Genomic DNA, 16665 nt, shown 5'->3' on the forward strand with positions numbered 1-16665 from the left:
TGCAGTGATACTGCCTCAGAAACCCAAGGAGGGGTCGCTATGAGTCGGGTCCAACTCGACGGTAATGTGTTTTTTGTTTATGTGTGTGTGTGTGTGTGTGTAAAAGATTATTAAAGGTAGTGCCTAAGGCATTTGACTGCTAACCAGAAGCAGAAGGCTGGCAGTTCAAACACACTAGCCACTCCTCAGAAGGAAAGTTGGGCAATCTACTTCTGTAGTGATACCACCTTGGAAAACCAAGGAGGGGTCGCTATGAATTGGATCCAACTTGATGGCAGTGAGTTTGTTTGTTTGTTTGTTTGTTTGTTTTAGGAGGGAGGGAAAAAGGGGAAATGGGACAGTTTTGTTTGTGGGGCATTGGGTGTATGCTGATGGTGGTAGAATATTTTGTAAAAGGTTAGCAATAATGGTGAGCTGTAAATGTGGAAGTTGTTATGTTGGTGAGTGTCTTGGTGTGTATGTTTTCACCACAATAAAAGTTAAAAAAAAAATCATGTGTAAGTCAATTTGGAATTCGAAAGCTATTTGCCCATGTTATAAATCATAGGATGAACCCCAGTACTTTTTGAGATTAAAAAAAATTAGTGGAAATAATTGTTGTTGTTGTTGTTATGTGCTGTCGAGTCAGACCCGACTCATAGCGACCCCTCCTTGGGTTTCTGAGGCAGTATCACTACGGAGGTAGATTGCCCCATCTTCCTTCCAAGGGAGATTTGAACCGCCAGCCTCCTGGTTAGCAGTCAAGTGCCTTAGGCACTATGCTACCAGAGCTCCCAGTGGAAATAATAAGCAGCAGAAAATTAACAATAAAATTTTAGTGTTTCAGGTGGGTTATGGATTGGTGGAAAGAAATGACACCCCCCTCACATACACACACCTGTAAGGATACATGGTGGCACAGTGGTTAAGCATGCAGCTCCTAACCAAAAGGTCAGTGGTTCAAATCCACCAGCTGCTCCATGAGAGAAAGGTATGGCAATCAGCTTCTGTAAGGATTACAGTCTTGGAAGCCTTTTGGGACAGTTCTACTTTTGTCCTGTAGAGTCACTGTGAGTTAGAATCAACTCCTCGGCAATGGTAGGTGTATACAAAAACTCAAAAAAGTCAAAGCTGTTGGCTTCAAAGCAATTCTGACTCATAGCAGCCCTATAGGACAGAGTAGAACTGTCCCATAGGGTTTCCAATGCTATAATTTTATGGACGCAGACTGCCACTTCTTTCTCCCACAGAGAGATTAATGGGTTAAAACTGCCAGCCTTTCAGTTAGCAGCCGAGCTAACCACTGCACCACAAAGGCCCCTTGTGCATACCTACACACGTGCAAAATTATGGTTAGATTAAGTTCCTGGTTCAATTAGGCAAAGATACAAAATCTTATCAAAAATGAGATGGTTGCCAGAGTTGGAGCAGATGTGGCTTATCTCATGTCAGCTTTCCTTGACCCTCCAGAATTCCTGTTGAATTATCTGGATAAACAAAGGTCTTGCCACATCTGAAAGCTCACATCTTGCTATACCACTGCCCTTTTGTAATCGCAGTTTAAATCAGTAATCTGGAAGAACTCCCACCAACTCCCACAGTACATGCATTTCTGTGTATGTGATGTGATATACAAGCACGAAGCATTTCTGAAGCTCCAGCCAATTCAGCATCACCTAAGCAGCATCCTTGTCCTGAGGTGAACAGCCTGGGGGCCCATCAGGACTTCTGCCCCAGGAGGCCCATTTTCCCAAGCCATCACTCTGATTTTAAGCCTTTTCATCTGAGTAGCTCTAAGGCTAAATTTTTACTGAGGACCATGCTCACGAATCTATTTCCCGAGAAAAATCAAATTGGTCTTAGAAGTTGATTCTTGAACAATAAGGCAGGTTTAATTAAAAGAGATAGATGGAAAATTGTGCAGTGATCCTGAAGGGACTTGGGGATACTTTCAAAGAGCTCTCGCCATTAAGGGTGATGATTATATTACTCATCCTTATTTTATTTTCAAACTCACAGTTTTTGTTTTCCTTGGCAATGGTAGATCACCATACTGCTCATATAAACAGGGTCCACAGATTTCTCACAAATTGGGATCAGGGGTAAAAGTAAGATATTTTCCCTGAGACATTGAGCAGAAATCAGAAAGAAAAGGAGACAAGGCTAAAGAGACAATTTGTGGATCATCTGTGGGATGGAGAAGGATTGCTTTGAGCTGTGGGGATGATACAATGTCATGATACCAGTAAACATTTATAGAGCATTTAATGCACTTTGTGACATGCTCTGCATGTATTAACCCATTTAACCAGTTAACTAATAATTTTGTTAACTAGTTAACATTTAATTTTGCCTTAAATTTAAGATAGGAAAAAAAAAAAAAAAGAAAGAAAGATTTGAATAATGGGCATGCACTCCATGAGAGAAAGGCGATGGGAAGGATGTCATTTTCCCACCCCAGACAGCAAAGTTCTTAGGAGCAACAGTTTCAAAGTGAAGCAACCAGCTCTGTGCCCTACATTGCACTTGTGGATTCAAGATACCTGGAAATGGGAGCTAGTCAGAAGATCTGCTTTCCTGTTCCTCATCTTTAAATAGAGGGGGGTATGAATTTAGATATTCTGGAGATCATAGACCTCCTTGAGAATCTGAAGAAAACTATAGAATAATTACATACACACCAAATTTTGTAGTTACCTAGGATTATCAGACCCCAGTTAAGGTAGTATAGGTTATGCCGCAGTAACAAAAAGTCTTAGAGACTTATGACAACAAACTTTTCATCTTGTTCATGGTACATCTTCATTGTGGATTAGAAGTTCTGCTCCATGATTCCTCACTCAGGGATCCAAGGTGATAAATTCTGCGTACCAGCTATGGCATCACTAGTTATTGGTTTAGGTGAAAGGCATTGTGGCAGATTACATATTGTCTTGTAAGGCTTTCCAATTGGAAGTGACATATACAATTGAAATTCACATTTCTTTAACCAAGAAAGTCATTATGTGCAATCCTTCATGTCCCTGGAAGAAAAGATCCAAATTTCCATGAACCGACATAATAACTGTCACACTCGGTCAAGAACCTCTGAACTTGGTGATCTCTAAGTTCTACAGGGTTTCTGTGAGTCCAGGTTAACTTATATACTTATTCAGAGTTTAGGCAATAAGTCTATGTATATAAGTGACAGATATCAATTTATTTTCTACCAAGTGGTTGTCATTATAGCCAGGACAAGAGCAAGCCTTCTTCTGACAGGGTATAAGCAGAAGTTTTAGACTTTTACTTCAGATTTGAGGAACTGAATAATTTTCTCTCCAATGCCACTCTGGGTCTCCTATGAGAGAGATTTTGGTTACTTGCTGGCAAAGTTATCTCATCCTCATAATAAGGATAGAGTTACTAGTATCCCCCCAACTCTGAGACTTGGTGTTATCAGCAGGTGACTATTATTATTATATACCATATTACCAGAATTTAGACAGACCAAGCAAAGTACATCATAGAGAAAGGAGATTTAGAAAAGTAGCCATGAGAGAGTTTTAGCAAGAGAATAATAGGCTTAATAGGCTAGCAGAGCTCTTGGGCATTGTCAAGTGCAGACCACCACACTCCCACCCCTAGTCACTTCACCCCTTCATAATCCTCACCAGCCCCTTTGTCTTAATCATACACACTTGACATTTTCTCAGTCTTATAGGAAGTGCTATTCAAAGAGTTGTGGTGGTGCAATGGTTAAGGCATTTGGCTGCTATCCAGAAGGTCAGCAGATCAAACCTACCAGCTGCTTTGCAGGAGGAAAATGAGACAATCTACTTCCATAAAGACTTACAGCATTGGAAACCCAATGGGGGTCGCTATGAGTCGCAATCGACTTGATGGCAGTAGGTTTGGTTTTTGGATTCAAGGGCAGCACTATTTAAAATGAGTTCCCTAGTCAGCTTCCTTTCACAGAGTGCCTCCCTTAGTGCCTCTTGCATAGAAAGTCTGTGATACCATTGACTATTCTCATTTTATAGATGTGGAAACTGAGATCTAGAGGAGGAACATACTTTCTGAACTTGCAGGCTGATTGGAGACAGGGTCAGCCACCCATTTCTTTGAGAGCCGTGAATAAATTGCAAGACTCAAATTCCCTTGGAGAAGTTTGGGGTCTGATTTTGATCCAGAGATCACACAAGAAATGGTATTTCTGGATTATTTACCTTGAAATAAGTAGAGTCCCATCTCTAATCTACTTCCTTTTTTATTTTTCTCCACTCGTGAATTTGCTCTCTATTGTTGCAAGAAAGATTATACCCATTCACAAGTTTCTGCCTGCTTGAGGAGGTTATGGACTCACATTTTAATACCACACACCAGTTAATGAAGTCTTAGCTTGGCATACTCAACCTGAAAATGTCTGATGGTACTTTGCTAATCATTTCTACCCTTTCTGCTTTTTCATTCATTTAAGATTATGCTAACTGATTGTTTTAAAGAAGTAGACCCTTCTGGATGCTAATTTCTTTGTTTCTTTCTGCAGTACCTTATCAGCAGAATCCTTATAATCCCCGGAGCAGCACCAATGTCATCCAGTGCTACCGGTGTGGAGACACATGCAAAGGGGAAGTTGTTCGCGTCCACAACAACCACTTCCACATCAGATGCTTCACCTGTCAAGGTAGGAAGTCCCATTTTGAAACTATCTTCTCATATTACTGGCCATGCTCTAACCCCAGGACAATACCACAGAGGCAGGAAGAAAAAACACAGGCAGTGGAGTTAAAGGCCTAAGGAGACTTTGCTCAGCCCATTCTTATGAGAATTCTCCCTTAAGCAGTGTGGAGGGAAGAGGGCGATTAGAGTGAGATAACCACTGAGATACTGAGGGAGAGGGAATCTGGTGATCTCAGAGTGATAGGTACTGACTGACCCAAAGGAAAAAAAGTCAACCCTGCAAACTAAACTCTTAAATCTAAAAGGATTCCTGGCTTGTACCTATAAATCAATTTGAAAGCTAATGAAAGAGCAAACTCTTGCTAAAATTTAGTGTGGCTTTGATGAGTACCTATTCTATAACAGTGTGACAATCCTCAAGATGAAGGTTAAAAAGGGAGAACATACATCTTGACTTTACTAAGGTTTATAATTTGAGAACAGATGGATGTTGAGTTACGTCTAGTCATTATAGTTTCTCTATAGTTTATTTATAGAGTCTTAGACACAACCCAGCTAGGAGTTTGTAAAGAAGGATAAGTAGCAGCCAGGAAGCCAGAAGGATTCAGCTTAAAGAGCCCTGAGAGGCCTCTGGCCCAGGAGGAACAACACTCCCTTCCACTGTGTCCTTGACAAATACCTCTCCAGCCTCTACTTCTTGAACTCTTCTTCTAGGCTTCCCTACTCCACAGAGCAGCCACTGATGTTGGATTGCCCTGTGGGTTTAGAAAATGTTACTTCTAAACCTATACTTTCCACCTGTTAGTTCTAGATATGTCATTATAAAGTTTGAAGAGCACTTTGTAACTTCCTTTCCCTATGATTGCCCCTTGGATATTTGTAGCCAAATCATCCCCAAACTATATGGCAATTCCTTTAACTGGGACTCATCTGAAATGATTTCTGCTTGCGTCTTCCTCCTAGAGTCTTTCTCTCCAACCCATTGTACTTTTGTCATTATCCTTCTTAAAGCCTGACGCCTAGAGTAGACTGAAGTTCTCAAGGACTGACAAATACAACAGACATTTCTATTAATGTGAATAATATTGAATTGACTTCTTGAAGATCCACTTCACACCACTGACTGATACTGAATTTAAGGTCAATTGAAACCCTTACATCTTTTCATATTTGTAACTGCTTCTAACCTCTGTCTGATTTGTCTGAGATTGAGTTCCCCTGCCATTGAGAAAATCCTGCACTTCTTTTCTCATTGTCTAACTGTACTCTGCACTGAGAAAATAAATTATTTATTAATCTCCCCAAATTTGTTTGTGTAAGTATATATGGAATATATTTTAATTTCAGTGATTTAAATTTTATATTGAGAATTTGTAAGCCCACACAGTGGCTGCAGCAGTGGGCTCAGGTATAGCAAGAATTGTAAGCCTGACACAGGATTGAGTAGTGTTTTGTTCTGTTGTACATAGTGCTGCTATGAGTCCAAGCCAACTGGACAACACCTAACAGCAACATTAGTGCAAATTGACTTGCATGGGTATCTTAGCAAATCACCATTTCTATGTTTCCAGAATTGAAGTGGGACAAAGGATGCTGTTGTTGTTAGGTGCTATTAAGTCTACTCCAACCCATAACGACCCTGTGTGCAACAGAATGAAACACCGCTTGGTCCTGCACTATCCTCACATTTGCTGCTGTGTTTGAGCCCATTGTTGCAACTACTGTGTCAATCCATCTTCTTAGGATTCTTCCTCTTTTTTGCTGACACTCTACTTTACCAAGCATGATGTCCTTCTCCAGGGACTGGTCCCACCTAATAAAAGGTCCATAGTATGTGAGACGAAGTCTCATCATCCTCACTTCTAAGGAGCATTCTGGCTGTACGTCTTCCAAGACAGATCTGTTTGTTCATCTGCCAGTTCATGATATATTCAATATTCTTTGTCAACACCATAATTCAAATGCATCAGTTCTTCTATCTTCATTATTCATTGTCTGGTTTTTGCATGCATATGAGGCAATTGAAAATACCATGGCTTGGGTCAGATGCACCTTAGTCCTCAAAGTGACATCTTTGCTTTTAAAACTTTAAAGGGGTCTTTTGCAGTAGATTTGCCTAGTGCAATTCATTGTTTGATGTCTTGACTGCTGCTTCCCTGGCATTGATTGTGGATCCAAGTAAGATGAAATCCTTGACAAATGAAATCCTTGAGAACTTCAATCTTTTCTCACTTTATCATAATGTTGCTTATTGGTCCAGTTGTGAGGATTTTTGTTTTCTTTATGTTGAGGTGTAATCAATACTGAAGGCTATAGTCTTTGATTTTAATCCGTAAGTCTTCAAGTCTTCTTCGCCTTCAGCAAGTGAGATTGTGTCATCTACGTATCACAAGTTGTTAATGAGTTTTCCTCCAATCCTGATGCCATGCTCTTCACATAGTCCAACTTCTTGGCTTATTTGCTCAGCATACAGATTGAATAAGTATGGTAAGCAGATACAAAGGATAAAAACAATAAAGTTGTTACAAGAAGGTTTGGGTTATGATTCAAAATTATATTCTTAAGGGGGTATATCAGTTACCTTTTGCTTAAACCAAAACTTAATAGTTTAAAAGAATTGTTTATTTAGCTTATAATTCGTTAGTTTGGCCAGACAGTTCTTCCGGTCTGAGGTGGCCCCGATGATCTCTACTGGCCACATCATGATGTTATGCATTTAACTGGTAAGTCAGCTGACAATAATTGGTTGGCTGTTGGCCTAGGTGCCTCCACATGGCTTCTCATCTTCCAGTTGGCTAGCTTGGATTCATTCAAATGATGATCTCAGAGTTCCAAGTGTAATAAGAGAGCAAGCCTCAATAAGCAATTACATTTCAAGCTTTGAGTTGTGTCATACTTGTTAATGTCCATTGACCAAACAAGTCAAGTAACCAACCCAGATTAAAGTTTATAGGGAAAAAGACTTTGTCTTCTGACAGTCATATCTGCAGCAACACATTACAAAGGTGTGAATGGCGAAGGGGAAAAAATGTGTGGCCATTTTGATGATCTATCACATAGGGAGGTTATAGAATCTCTTTTGATGGAGACTTATTAGAAAAAAATAAATAAACTATTTTTTTCCTGAATATTTTCAATGTCAACTTGCTCAGAAGTAAAACAAATTAGAGAATTTTTATTTGCCACAGTATGGAAATTAATTACCCTAAATAGCCTTCTCATTTGAAAACCCTAAAATTCTCTATGAAATTTTTTTTTTTTACAACTCTTATAACGTGAACTACTGTACTGGCATGAGAAGAAGGCATCTGCAGAGTCCAAAAACAAAAATAAATGTAGGACTCCTAAAGCAACTGACTGTGCTAGCTTTTATTCTGATGGTTTATGCTAAACTCCGAAGACCTTGAGCTTTTACCTTAAGGGCTACATGGACCATGGAAAGTAGCAGGCAATGCCTGGAGTCTAATCCAGGTGGAATCTCATAGTAGAACCCTGTGCCCTGTGTAAATCTTGAGACCAACTATAGAGATGGATTAGAAATAAACTGCCTGTGCAGAAAAAGACAGTGGGAAAATTGCCAGTGTCAACTTTGGCAATGGATAGAGGGGAATAAAACTTAAGTGAAAATTCTTTAGCTAGATTCATAAACTATATCTATGCTATGAATTTGGTGTAAACTACAACTACAACAACAAACTCAAGCAGAGAATTTAAAAGTAAATGATCCTACACTTGGCAAATAGGCAGTGTTCTGGTTACCTAGTGCCACTCTGACAAGAATATACCACAAATGGGTTGGTCTTAACAAACAGGAGTTTATTCTCTTACAGTTCGGGAGGCTAGAAGTCCAAGCTCAAAGTGCCAGGCTCTAGGGACTGGGTGAAAGCCCCTCAGCCTTGGGCTTCAGCTCTCCCTCCAACTCCCAGCCCACTGAAACTAGAGGCTTTTCTTCACTCAGACAGCTGCTGGCTGCTGAGGCTGCAAAGCCCAAGGTTGACAAGTAAAAAGGCACAGTCCCGATGTTACCAAACCACATGGCAGGCCATTAATTTAAGTCCATTGTAAGTCCCAAGGTCAGCAGAGCATGGCAGGCTGCTGAACAACGACATGGCTACATGCAGGGTCCAAGCATGCCACAAGCTAGAGACCATTCCCAAAGCTCCTGCTTATATATAGGAAGCAGACCACATACCCAAAGGCAGCTACTCAGCTTCTCACAGTAGATTCCACCATGGAGTTGATTACCAGTCTCATCATGGGGTATACTATATCCAGCTGCCCAACCGCTCAACCAGGCCTATCAAGTTGACACACAAACATAACCACCACAGGCAAAAATATAAAAGAATCCTCTTTGGAGGAACTCAACTTTACTCTAGGCCTTAAAGAACTCACATAGAAAAAGGTATTCGAAAAAGGTGGGCAACTCACAGTTAAAACAAAAACAAAACCACAGATTGCAATGGAGCAAGAGTCTGCAGAAACAATGGAGGGCAGAATTAGAATCTTAAAACCTCAATATATTGGAATTTTCTGGCAATATATAATAACTACATTCACTGTGTTGAAACAAGTAAGAGTAGCTAGAAAATACGAACAAGAAGCAACACATTATAAGAACAGCAAAGCAGATTTGAAAAAGAAATATAACTTATAGAAATAAAAATACATAGTATTTGAAATTGAAATCCAAAGTATGAATTATATAGCAGATTAGCTATTGCAGGAGAGAAAATGAATAAACTGGACATTGAGCCAAAATAAAAGACACAATTATAGCATGGAACTATAAGAAGGTGGTAAAAATCAAGTGAATATATGTAGAATAGAATGAAGAGGATTGGCATATACCCAATTGGAGTTTTACAGGTTATGTAATACAGAAAAGATGTAGGAGACCAATATTTGAAGAGCTAATAGCTGTGCTTCCCTAGAACCACTGAAACGCACATATCCTTAGATCCAGCAGGAAAATATAAAAGAAACCCCATAAATACATCCTGGTAAACTGCAGATCACCAAAGACAAAGAGAAGATATTGAAAGGACCAGAGAGATGAGATAGATCATCCACATGAGTGATTAACAGGCCCAGAGTTGGCTTCTTAGTAGCAGGAAGGAAACCAGAAAACAATGGAATAAAACCTGTAGTGAACTGAGAGAAAATAACTATCAACTTAGAATTATGTTTTCAAAGCTATCTTTCAAGAACAAAGGCATGTCGACAGCTAACTTCATACTTAACAGTGAAAGACTGAGTGCTTTTCCCAAAAAATAAGAACAAGACAAGGATGTGTTTTCTCACCACTTCTATTTTAACATAGTCTATGCCAAGTAAATTATGCAAAAAATAAAATAAAAGGCATTCATATTGGAAAATTATCTCTATTTGCAAATGACATAATCTTGTATATAGAAAAATTCTCAGGAGTCTACTAAAAAACTTTTCAAGCTAATCAGTGAGTTCAGCAAGGTTGCAGAGTACATGTCAATATAGAAAAAAAAAAACACTTGTATTTCTATAAATAACAATAAATGACCTAAAATGAAATTAAGAAAACAATTCAATTTATAATAGTATCAAAATGACTAAAATACTTATGAGTAAATTTTTTTAAAAGAGGTACCAAACTTATACTCTGAAAACTAAAAAACAATGTTGAAGGAAATTAAGGAAGACCTAAGTAGATGAGAAAAAAAAAAAAAAAAATCTCATGTTCATGTATTGGAGTGCTTCATGTTGTTAAGATGGCAGCGCTCCACAAATTGATCTACAGATTCCATGCAATCGAAACCCATATGACACTTTTTTTTATAGAAATTGACAAGTTGTTCCTAAAATTTACGCAGAAATTCAAGGAAAATAAAATAGCTAAAATAGTCTTGAAAAAGAACGATAAATTTGGAGAACTCACAATTCCCCATTTCAAAACTTATTAAAAAGCTACTGTGAGACTGAAATTGAAAAGCTGAAAAAGAACAAAGTTGGAAGACTCACACTTTCTAATTTTAAAACTTGCTTCAAAGCAATAATAATGTGCTGAAAGAAAATAACTGTCAACTTAGAATTATAATAAATTAGACAGTATGATGCTGGCTTAAGGATAGACATGTAAATTAATGGAATAGAATTAAGAATTGAGAAATAAACTTACATTTATGGTCAACTGATTTTCAACAAGGGTGTCAAGACCATGCTGGAGGGAAAGAATAGTCTTATTAACAAATGATGCTGGGACAGCTGCATATCCACATGTATGAGAATGAAGCTTTTGAATGTCACATGATATATAAAAATTAACTCCAAATAAACTACAGACTTAAATTAAGAGCTATAAAACTCTTTGAAGAAAATATAGGCGTAAATCTCTCTGGCCTTCATTAGGCAAAAGCCAAAAAATGAACTCACTGCCATCGAGTCGATTCCAAGGCTATAAATCTTTACAGAAGCAGACTGCCTTGTCTTTCTTCCATGGAGCCCTGGTGGGTTTGAACCACCAACCTTTTGGTTAGCAGTCAAGTGCATTAACCACTGCTCCACCAGACCTCCTAAAAAGCATTATATGAATATATAAAAAATAGTTGAAGAATTTGTAAAAGTCTAAAAGAAACTAGGCAAATGAAATCAGTAGGCATTTTACAGAAGAGTAACACAAAAGTACGTTAGCATACAAAAAGACTCTCAATTTCATTAATAATCAGGGAAATAGGTTTAATATCACACGATATAATTTCAAACCCAGTATTTGATGGAATATCCAAAAAACCAAACTCACTGCCGTCGAGTTGGCTCCAACTCGTAGCAACCCTTCCTTGGGTTTCCCAGGTGGTATCTCTATAGACATAGATTGCCCAGTCTTCCTTCCAAGGAGTGGCTGGTGGGTTTGAACCGCCAGCCTTCTGGTTAGCAGTCAAATGCCTTAGGCATTATGCCACCAGAGTTCCTTGATGGAATATAAGTCAGATGTTACCAGATCTTGATGATGATATGGATCAGTGGGAAATACTGGTGGGAATGTAAATGGGAAAAACTCTGGACGACAACGAGGCATCACTTACATACACAAGAGTCTTCATAGCAACATTTTCACAAAAGCAAAAACTACAGACAGCTCAGATTTCCTTTTGCAATGTTATTGTTGTTATTAGTTGCCATAGAGTCAGTTCCATCTCACAGTGACCCCATGTACAACAGAATGAAATACTGCCTAGTTCTGCCCCATCCTCATAATTGTTCTGTGTGTGAGTCCATCATTGCAGCCACTGTATCAGTCCATCCCATTGAGGGTCTCCCCCTTTTTCACTGACCCTCTACTTCAGCAAGCATGATATACTTCTCCAAGACTGGTCCTTTCTGATAACATGACCAAAGTATTTGAGACAAGTCTGGCCATTCTAGTTTCTAAGGAGTACTCTGGCTATACTTCTCCCAAGACAGATTTGTTTGTTCTTCTAGCAGTCCATGGTATTTTCAATATTCTTCACCAATACCACAATTTAAATGCACCAATTCTTCTGTGGTCTTCCTTACTCATTGTCCAATTCTCACTTTTGTATGAGGCTATTGAATATATCATGGCACTTCTTAGTCCTCAAAGTGACATCTTTGCTTTTTAACATTTAAAAAAAAAAATTATTGTGATTTGGGTGAAAGTGTAGAGAGAAAACTCAGTTTCTGTACAGCAGTTCATACACATTTTGTTTCATGACATTGACTGCAATTCCCCACAATGTAACAGCTCTCTTCGGATTTTCTCTCCATAGTTACCTCTTTTCTTTGCCTTTCCCTCCCATTCATTCCTGTGCCCCCAACCCCAGCTGTGCTTTTTAACACTTTAAAGAGGTCTTTCGCAGCAGATTTGCCCAGTGCAATACGTCATACGATTTCTTTACTGCTGCTTCAATGGGCACTGATTGTGGATTCAAGTAAAATGAAATCCCTGACAACTTCAATCTTTCTCCATTTATCATGATGTTGCTTACTGGTCCATTGTGAGGATTTTTATTTTCTTTATGTTGAGGTACAATCAATACTGAAAGCTTTAGTCTTCGATTTTCATCAGTAAGTGCTTAAAGTCTTCTTCACTTAGAGCAAGCAAAGTTGTGTCATCTGCGTGTCACAGGTTGTTAATGAGTCTTCCTCCAATCCTGATGCCACATTCTTCTTCATTATAGTCCAACTTCTCAGATTATCTGCTCAGCATACAGATTAAATAAGTATGGTGAAAGGATGCAAAACTGACTCATACCTTTTCCTGATTCTAAACCATGCACTATCCACTTTTTCTGTTCAGATGACTGCCTCTTGGTCTAGGTACTTAGTCTGGGTTATTCATGAGCACAGTTAAGTGTTCTGGAATTCCCATTCTTCACAATATTATCCATAATTTGTTAAGCTCCACAGAGTTGAATGCCTTTGAATAATCAATAAAACACAGGAAAACATCTTTCTGGTATTCTCTGCTTACAGCCAAGATTCACCTGACATCAGCAATAACATCCCTCGTTCCATATCCTTTTTTTAGGTCCCACTTGAATTTCTGGCAGTTCCCTATGTACTGCTGTAACCATTTTTTAATTATTTTCAGCAAAATTTTACTTGTGTGTGATATTAATTATATTATTCAATATCATTATCCTTTAGCAATATAATAGATTGTCATATGTTCAGATTTTGCAAAGCAGAAAAATATGAATGAACTGCAATTATATGCATCAACATTGATACATCTCAAAAACATAATACTAAGAGAATGAAACAAGCACAGAAGAATGCAGTATGGTTTCATCAATATAAAGTTCAAAAATGGGCAAGACTAAACAAACAGTGTCTTGTTTATGGATGCATGCACAGGTGGTAGCACAGTGGCTAAGACATTTGCCTGCTAGCCAGACAGCTGGCGGTTCAAACCCACCAGCCACTCCTCGGAAGGAAGGTTGGGCAATCCTACTTCCGTAGTGATACTGCCTCGGAAACCCAAGGAGGGGTCGCTATGAGTCGGGTTTGACTCGACGGCACATAACAACAACAACAACAAAAGCACAGGTGGTAAAGCTATTAAAAAAAAAAAAAAAAAAGCAAGCAAAAAAGCAAACCTGCTGCCATCAAGTCAATTCCAACTCATAGCAACTCTGTGGGACAGCGTAGAACTGCCCCCATAGGGTTCCCAAGGCTGTAAATCTTTACAGAAGCAGACTGCCTCCTCTTTCTTCTATGGAGCAACTGGTGGGTTTGAACCACCAACGTTTTGTTTGGCATCCCAGTGCTTTAAGCACTGCATCATCAGAGCTCCTAAAGAAATGCGAAGGAAGATAAATTCTGTTTCATTAAAACTAAGAACTTTATTTCATCAAAAGACATGACCCAAAAAAAAAAAAAAATCACCTTGCAGAGAGCCCAAACCAACTTCTAAGAGGCTGGTTATATTCTATTTCACAACCTTGGGAGTAGGCTCATGGGAGTATATTTTATTATTTTTCTATAACTGTATATATTTATTTTGTGTACTTTTCTGTTTAATATATTTCACAATTAAAATGTTTTAAATAATGAATTAGATCACCCTCAGGGGCCCTTCTACCTTTTTGATTTTGAATTTTCATAAAATTCAGACTAATCTAAAGAGTTTAAAATCAATCAGAATTGTATGACAAAAACCTGGACTCAGATTTGAATAGGAACTCTGGTGGCATAGTGCCTAAGGCATTTGACTGCTAACCAGAAGGCTGGTAGCCACTCCTCTGAAGGAAGGTTGGGCAATCTACTTCCGTAGTGACACTGCCTCAGAAACTCAAGGAGGGGTCGCTATGAGTCAGATCTGACTCCATGGCAGTGTGTTTGGCTTTTTTGTTCAGATTTGGATGTGTACTCAGTTACCAACTAGCCCCTTCATTTCACTAAGGTGACTGAGTCTCACAGAGGTAAAGTAACTTTCCCAAAGTTACTAGCACTCAAGTGACAGAATAGGAACATGGACAAAGGTCCAGTGACAACCTGGTGCAGATGTATGAGAAGCCTCCTTCTAGGCATTATATTTACAGGGATTATTCATTCTGGATTTTTCTCCAAGCAGTTCTAACTTTTCATAATTTGTCCCATTGTCAAACCATATGCTCTTCTTTTTGATTGAATAATGACTGTCCCAGGTGTATTAATCCCACATTAGTTCCGTATTGCAAACTGTCTCTGGGGCCTTTCCTGTTATTTGAGCCCCTGGTTCTGCTCAGCCTCATGCACATATTTTAAGCTGGTCCAGCATACCTTCTATCCTTTGTTCCCCACTATACTTCCAGGAATCTCTGAGATTCTCATCAACCTTTACATCCTTTCTACCATAAACTTCCTCCTTCAGCTCCTTGGGGGAAATGGAGGAACTGATTGTTCCAAGTTTCTAAGGGCCTCCTAGTTTTCTCCATTGGGAGAGATGGCTCTGGGGGTGGAGTTGGCAGGAGAAAACAAAGGAGAGAAAAGAAGGGAAAAAACAGGAGTTATTTCCAACGAGGTCGTAGGCCATGACCTAACTAATTCCACAGCTATGAAGTCAATTGATCTGCCACCTGCACACCCCAGAACAATTTGTTCTCTGGCCTAGCCTGCCCTCCAGGGCAGGCATTGTTTGATGTGATGAATTTTCAAGAGGCCTGATGGAAGATGAAACCACCCCACCTTCCACATCTACCACCACCCTACTCATATGTCCTCCTTCTCCATGGTATAGTCTTCAGGGGCCTCCACTTCCACTACACACTCTGTTTAAAATGTTTAGGCATGTGGTAAACCCTGAAGTGAGCTCTCCCCTTCTAATAGACTGATAGGATATCAGTTCTAGAAGAAAATTCAGGTCATTTCTAGACCAGCCCTTTTCATTTTATGTATGAGTGAACAAAAGCCTCAGAAAAAAAGAAAGCCAAGGTCATTGTCACCTACAGAATCAGTGACTCCCTGACCACTGCTCTTCACTATCCTGTGTTGTTTCCCCTGAGCTATATCCTCCAGAGCCCCTCACCTCCTCACTTGCCTGAACCTTTAAGCCTGTCTCTGGTGTTCAAAGGTGAACAAATAGTTGTAAAATATTTCTAGCATTCACCTGGAGGCTCCTCCTATTTTTTACCCTACTTTTGCAGAAAAACTTTCCCTGTTAAAAATGAGGTAGTATTTACTGAGGTGATGTCACCGCAGCCCAGTTCTGGTCCTCAAATTTGTGGCCTTGGAAACTCCATCTCATTAGTTTCTCCATCATTGATCATGCTTGAGAATCTGACTCATGTTAACAAAGTCCTTAGGAAAGCAGTGTATCAAGCCAGAGGGCCTTGTTGATTAATGTACTAAAAGAGCTGTAACTCTCAGTTGAATTAGTTCACTGTAGCCTGGCCAGCTCCTTCTCTCCCAAAGGCAGCCTATTCGGAAGGTCAGCAATCAGACAGTCACTTGGTAAAGGCAGACTCAGAACAAGGAGAGCTGGCCACAGGATTTGAATGGACTGTCCAGTTTTCTTCCTTTGATTGTTTGCATCCCTCTTCCTGACTACCTACCTTATGTTAGCTGGATCGATACACTAAGAGGCTTACTGCCTCTCTCTGCTCTGCCATTATGTGTTGATTTCATAACTTAACTTTCAGAGGGAAATTTTATTTCCCACATTCTCAGTCCTTTGGGAGGTGGGTCCCACATGATTCAGTTGTCCACACACCTGTAAGTCACCTGTCCTTCCATCATCTTTCCCACATTTCTTCATATTGTCCACAAGCGATTTTATAAAACACCTTAGGAATCATGTTGCCTCTCTATTCAAAAGACATCAATGCAGTTGATCGTTTTTACATTATTATAATAATCTCTCTGCCTTTGTATCTGTTTGAGATTCCTCTCCTTCTCCCACCTCCCCTAAAAAAGTTTTTAATAACTAGGAGAAAAAATATCATCTATCACTTCTCAATGCTGCACAAAGTCTAAACTTCTTAAGTTGGATTCAGGCACTGCTCCAACTGGCTTGAGCATTATTTTCATGTATTGCTTCCCTCCAACCCC

The 16665-nt window shown here is 39.3% G+C and overlaps 1 protein-coding gene across 1 annotated transcript in view; it reads left to right on the plus strand.

The window, feature by feature from the left end:
- The first annotated feature begins 4476 nt into the window (after positions 1-4476).
- The window catches only part of ABLIM3 (actin binding LIM protein family member 3), a 95533-nt gene continuing 83344 nt past the window's right edge, over positions 4477-16665 (plus strand). The window contains exon 1 of the mRNA XM_007943652.2: positions 4477-4642. Within this exon, the coding sequence (XP_007941843.1) occupies positions 4477-4642 (166 nt within the window). The remainder of the gene's footprint in view (positions 4643-16665) is intronic.

Source organism: Orycteropus afer, unplaced genomic scaffold (genome assembly GCF_000298275.1).
Source record: "Orycteropus afer afer isolate SDZICR_OR568_19922 unplaced genomic scaffold, OryAfe1.0 scaffold00110, whole genome shotgun sequence".
In the NCBI taxonomy this organism is placed as follows: domain Eukaryota; kingdom Metazoa; phylum Chordata; class Mammalia; order Tubulidentata; family Orycteropodidae; genus Orycteropus; species Orycteropus afer.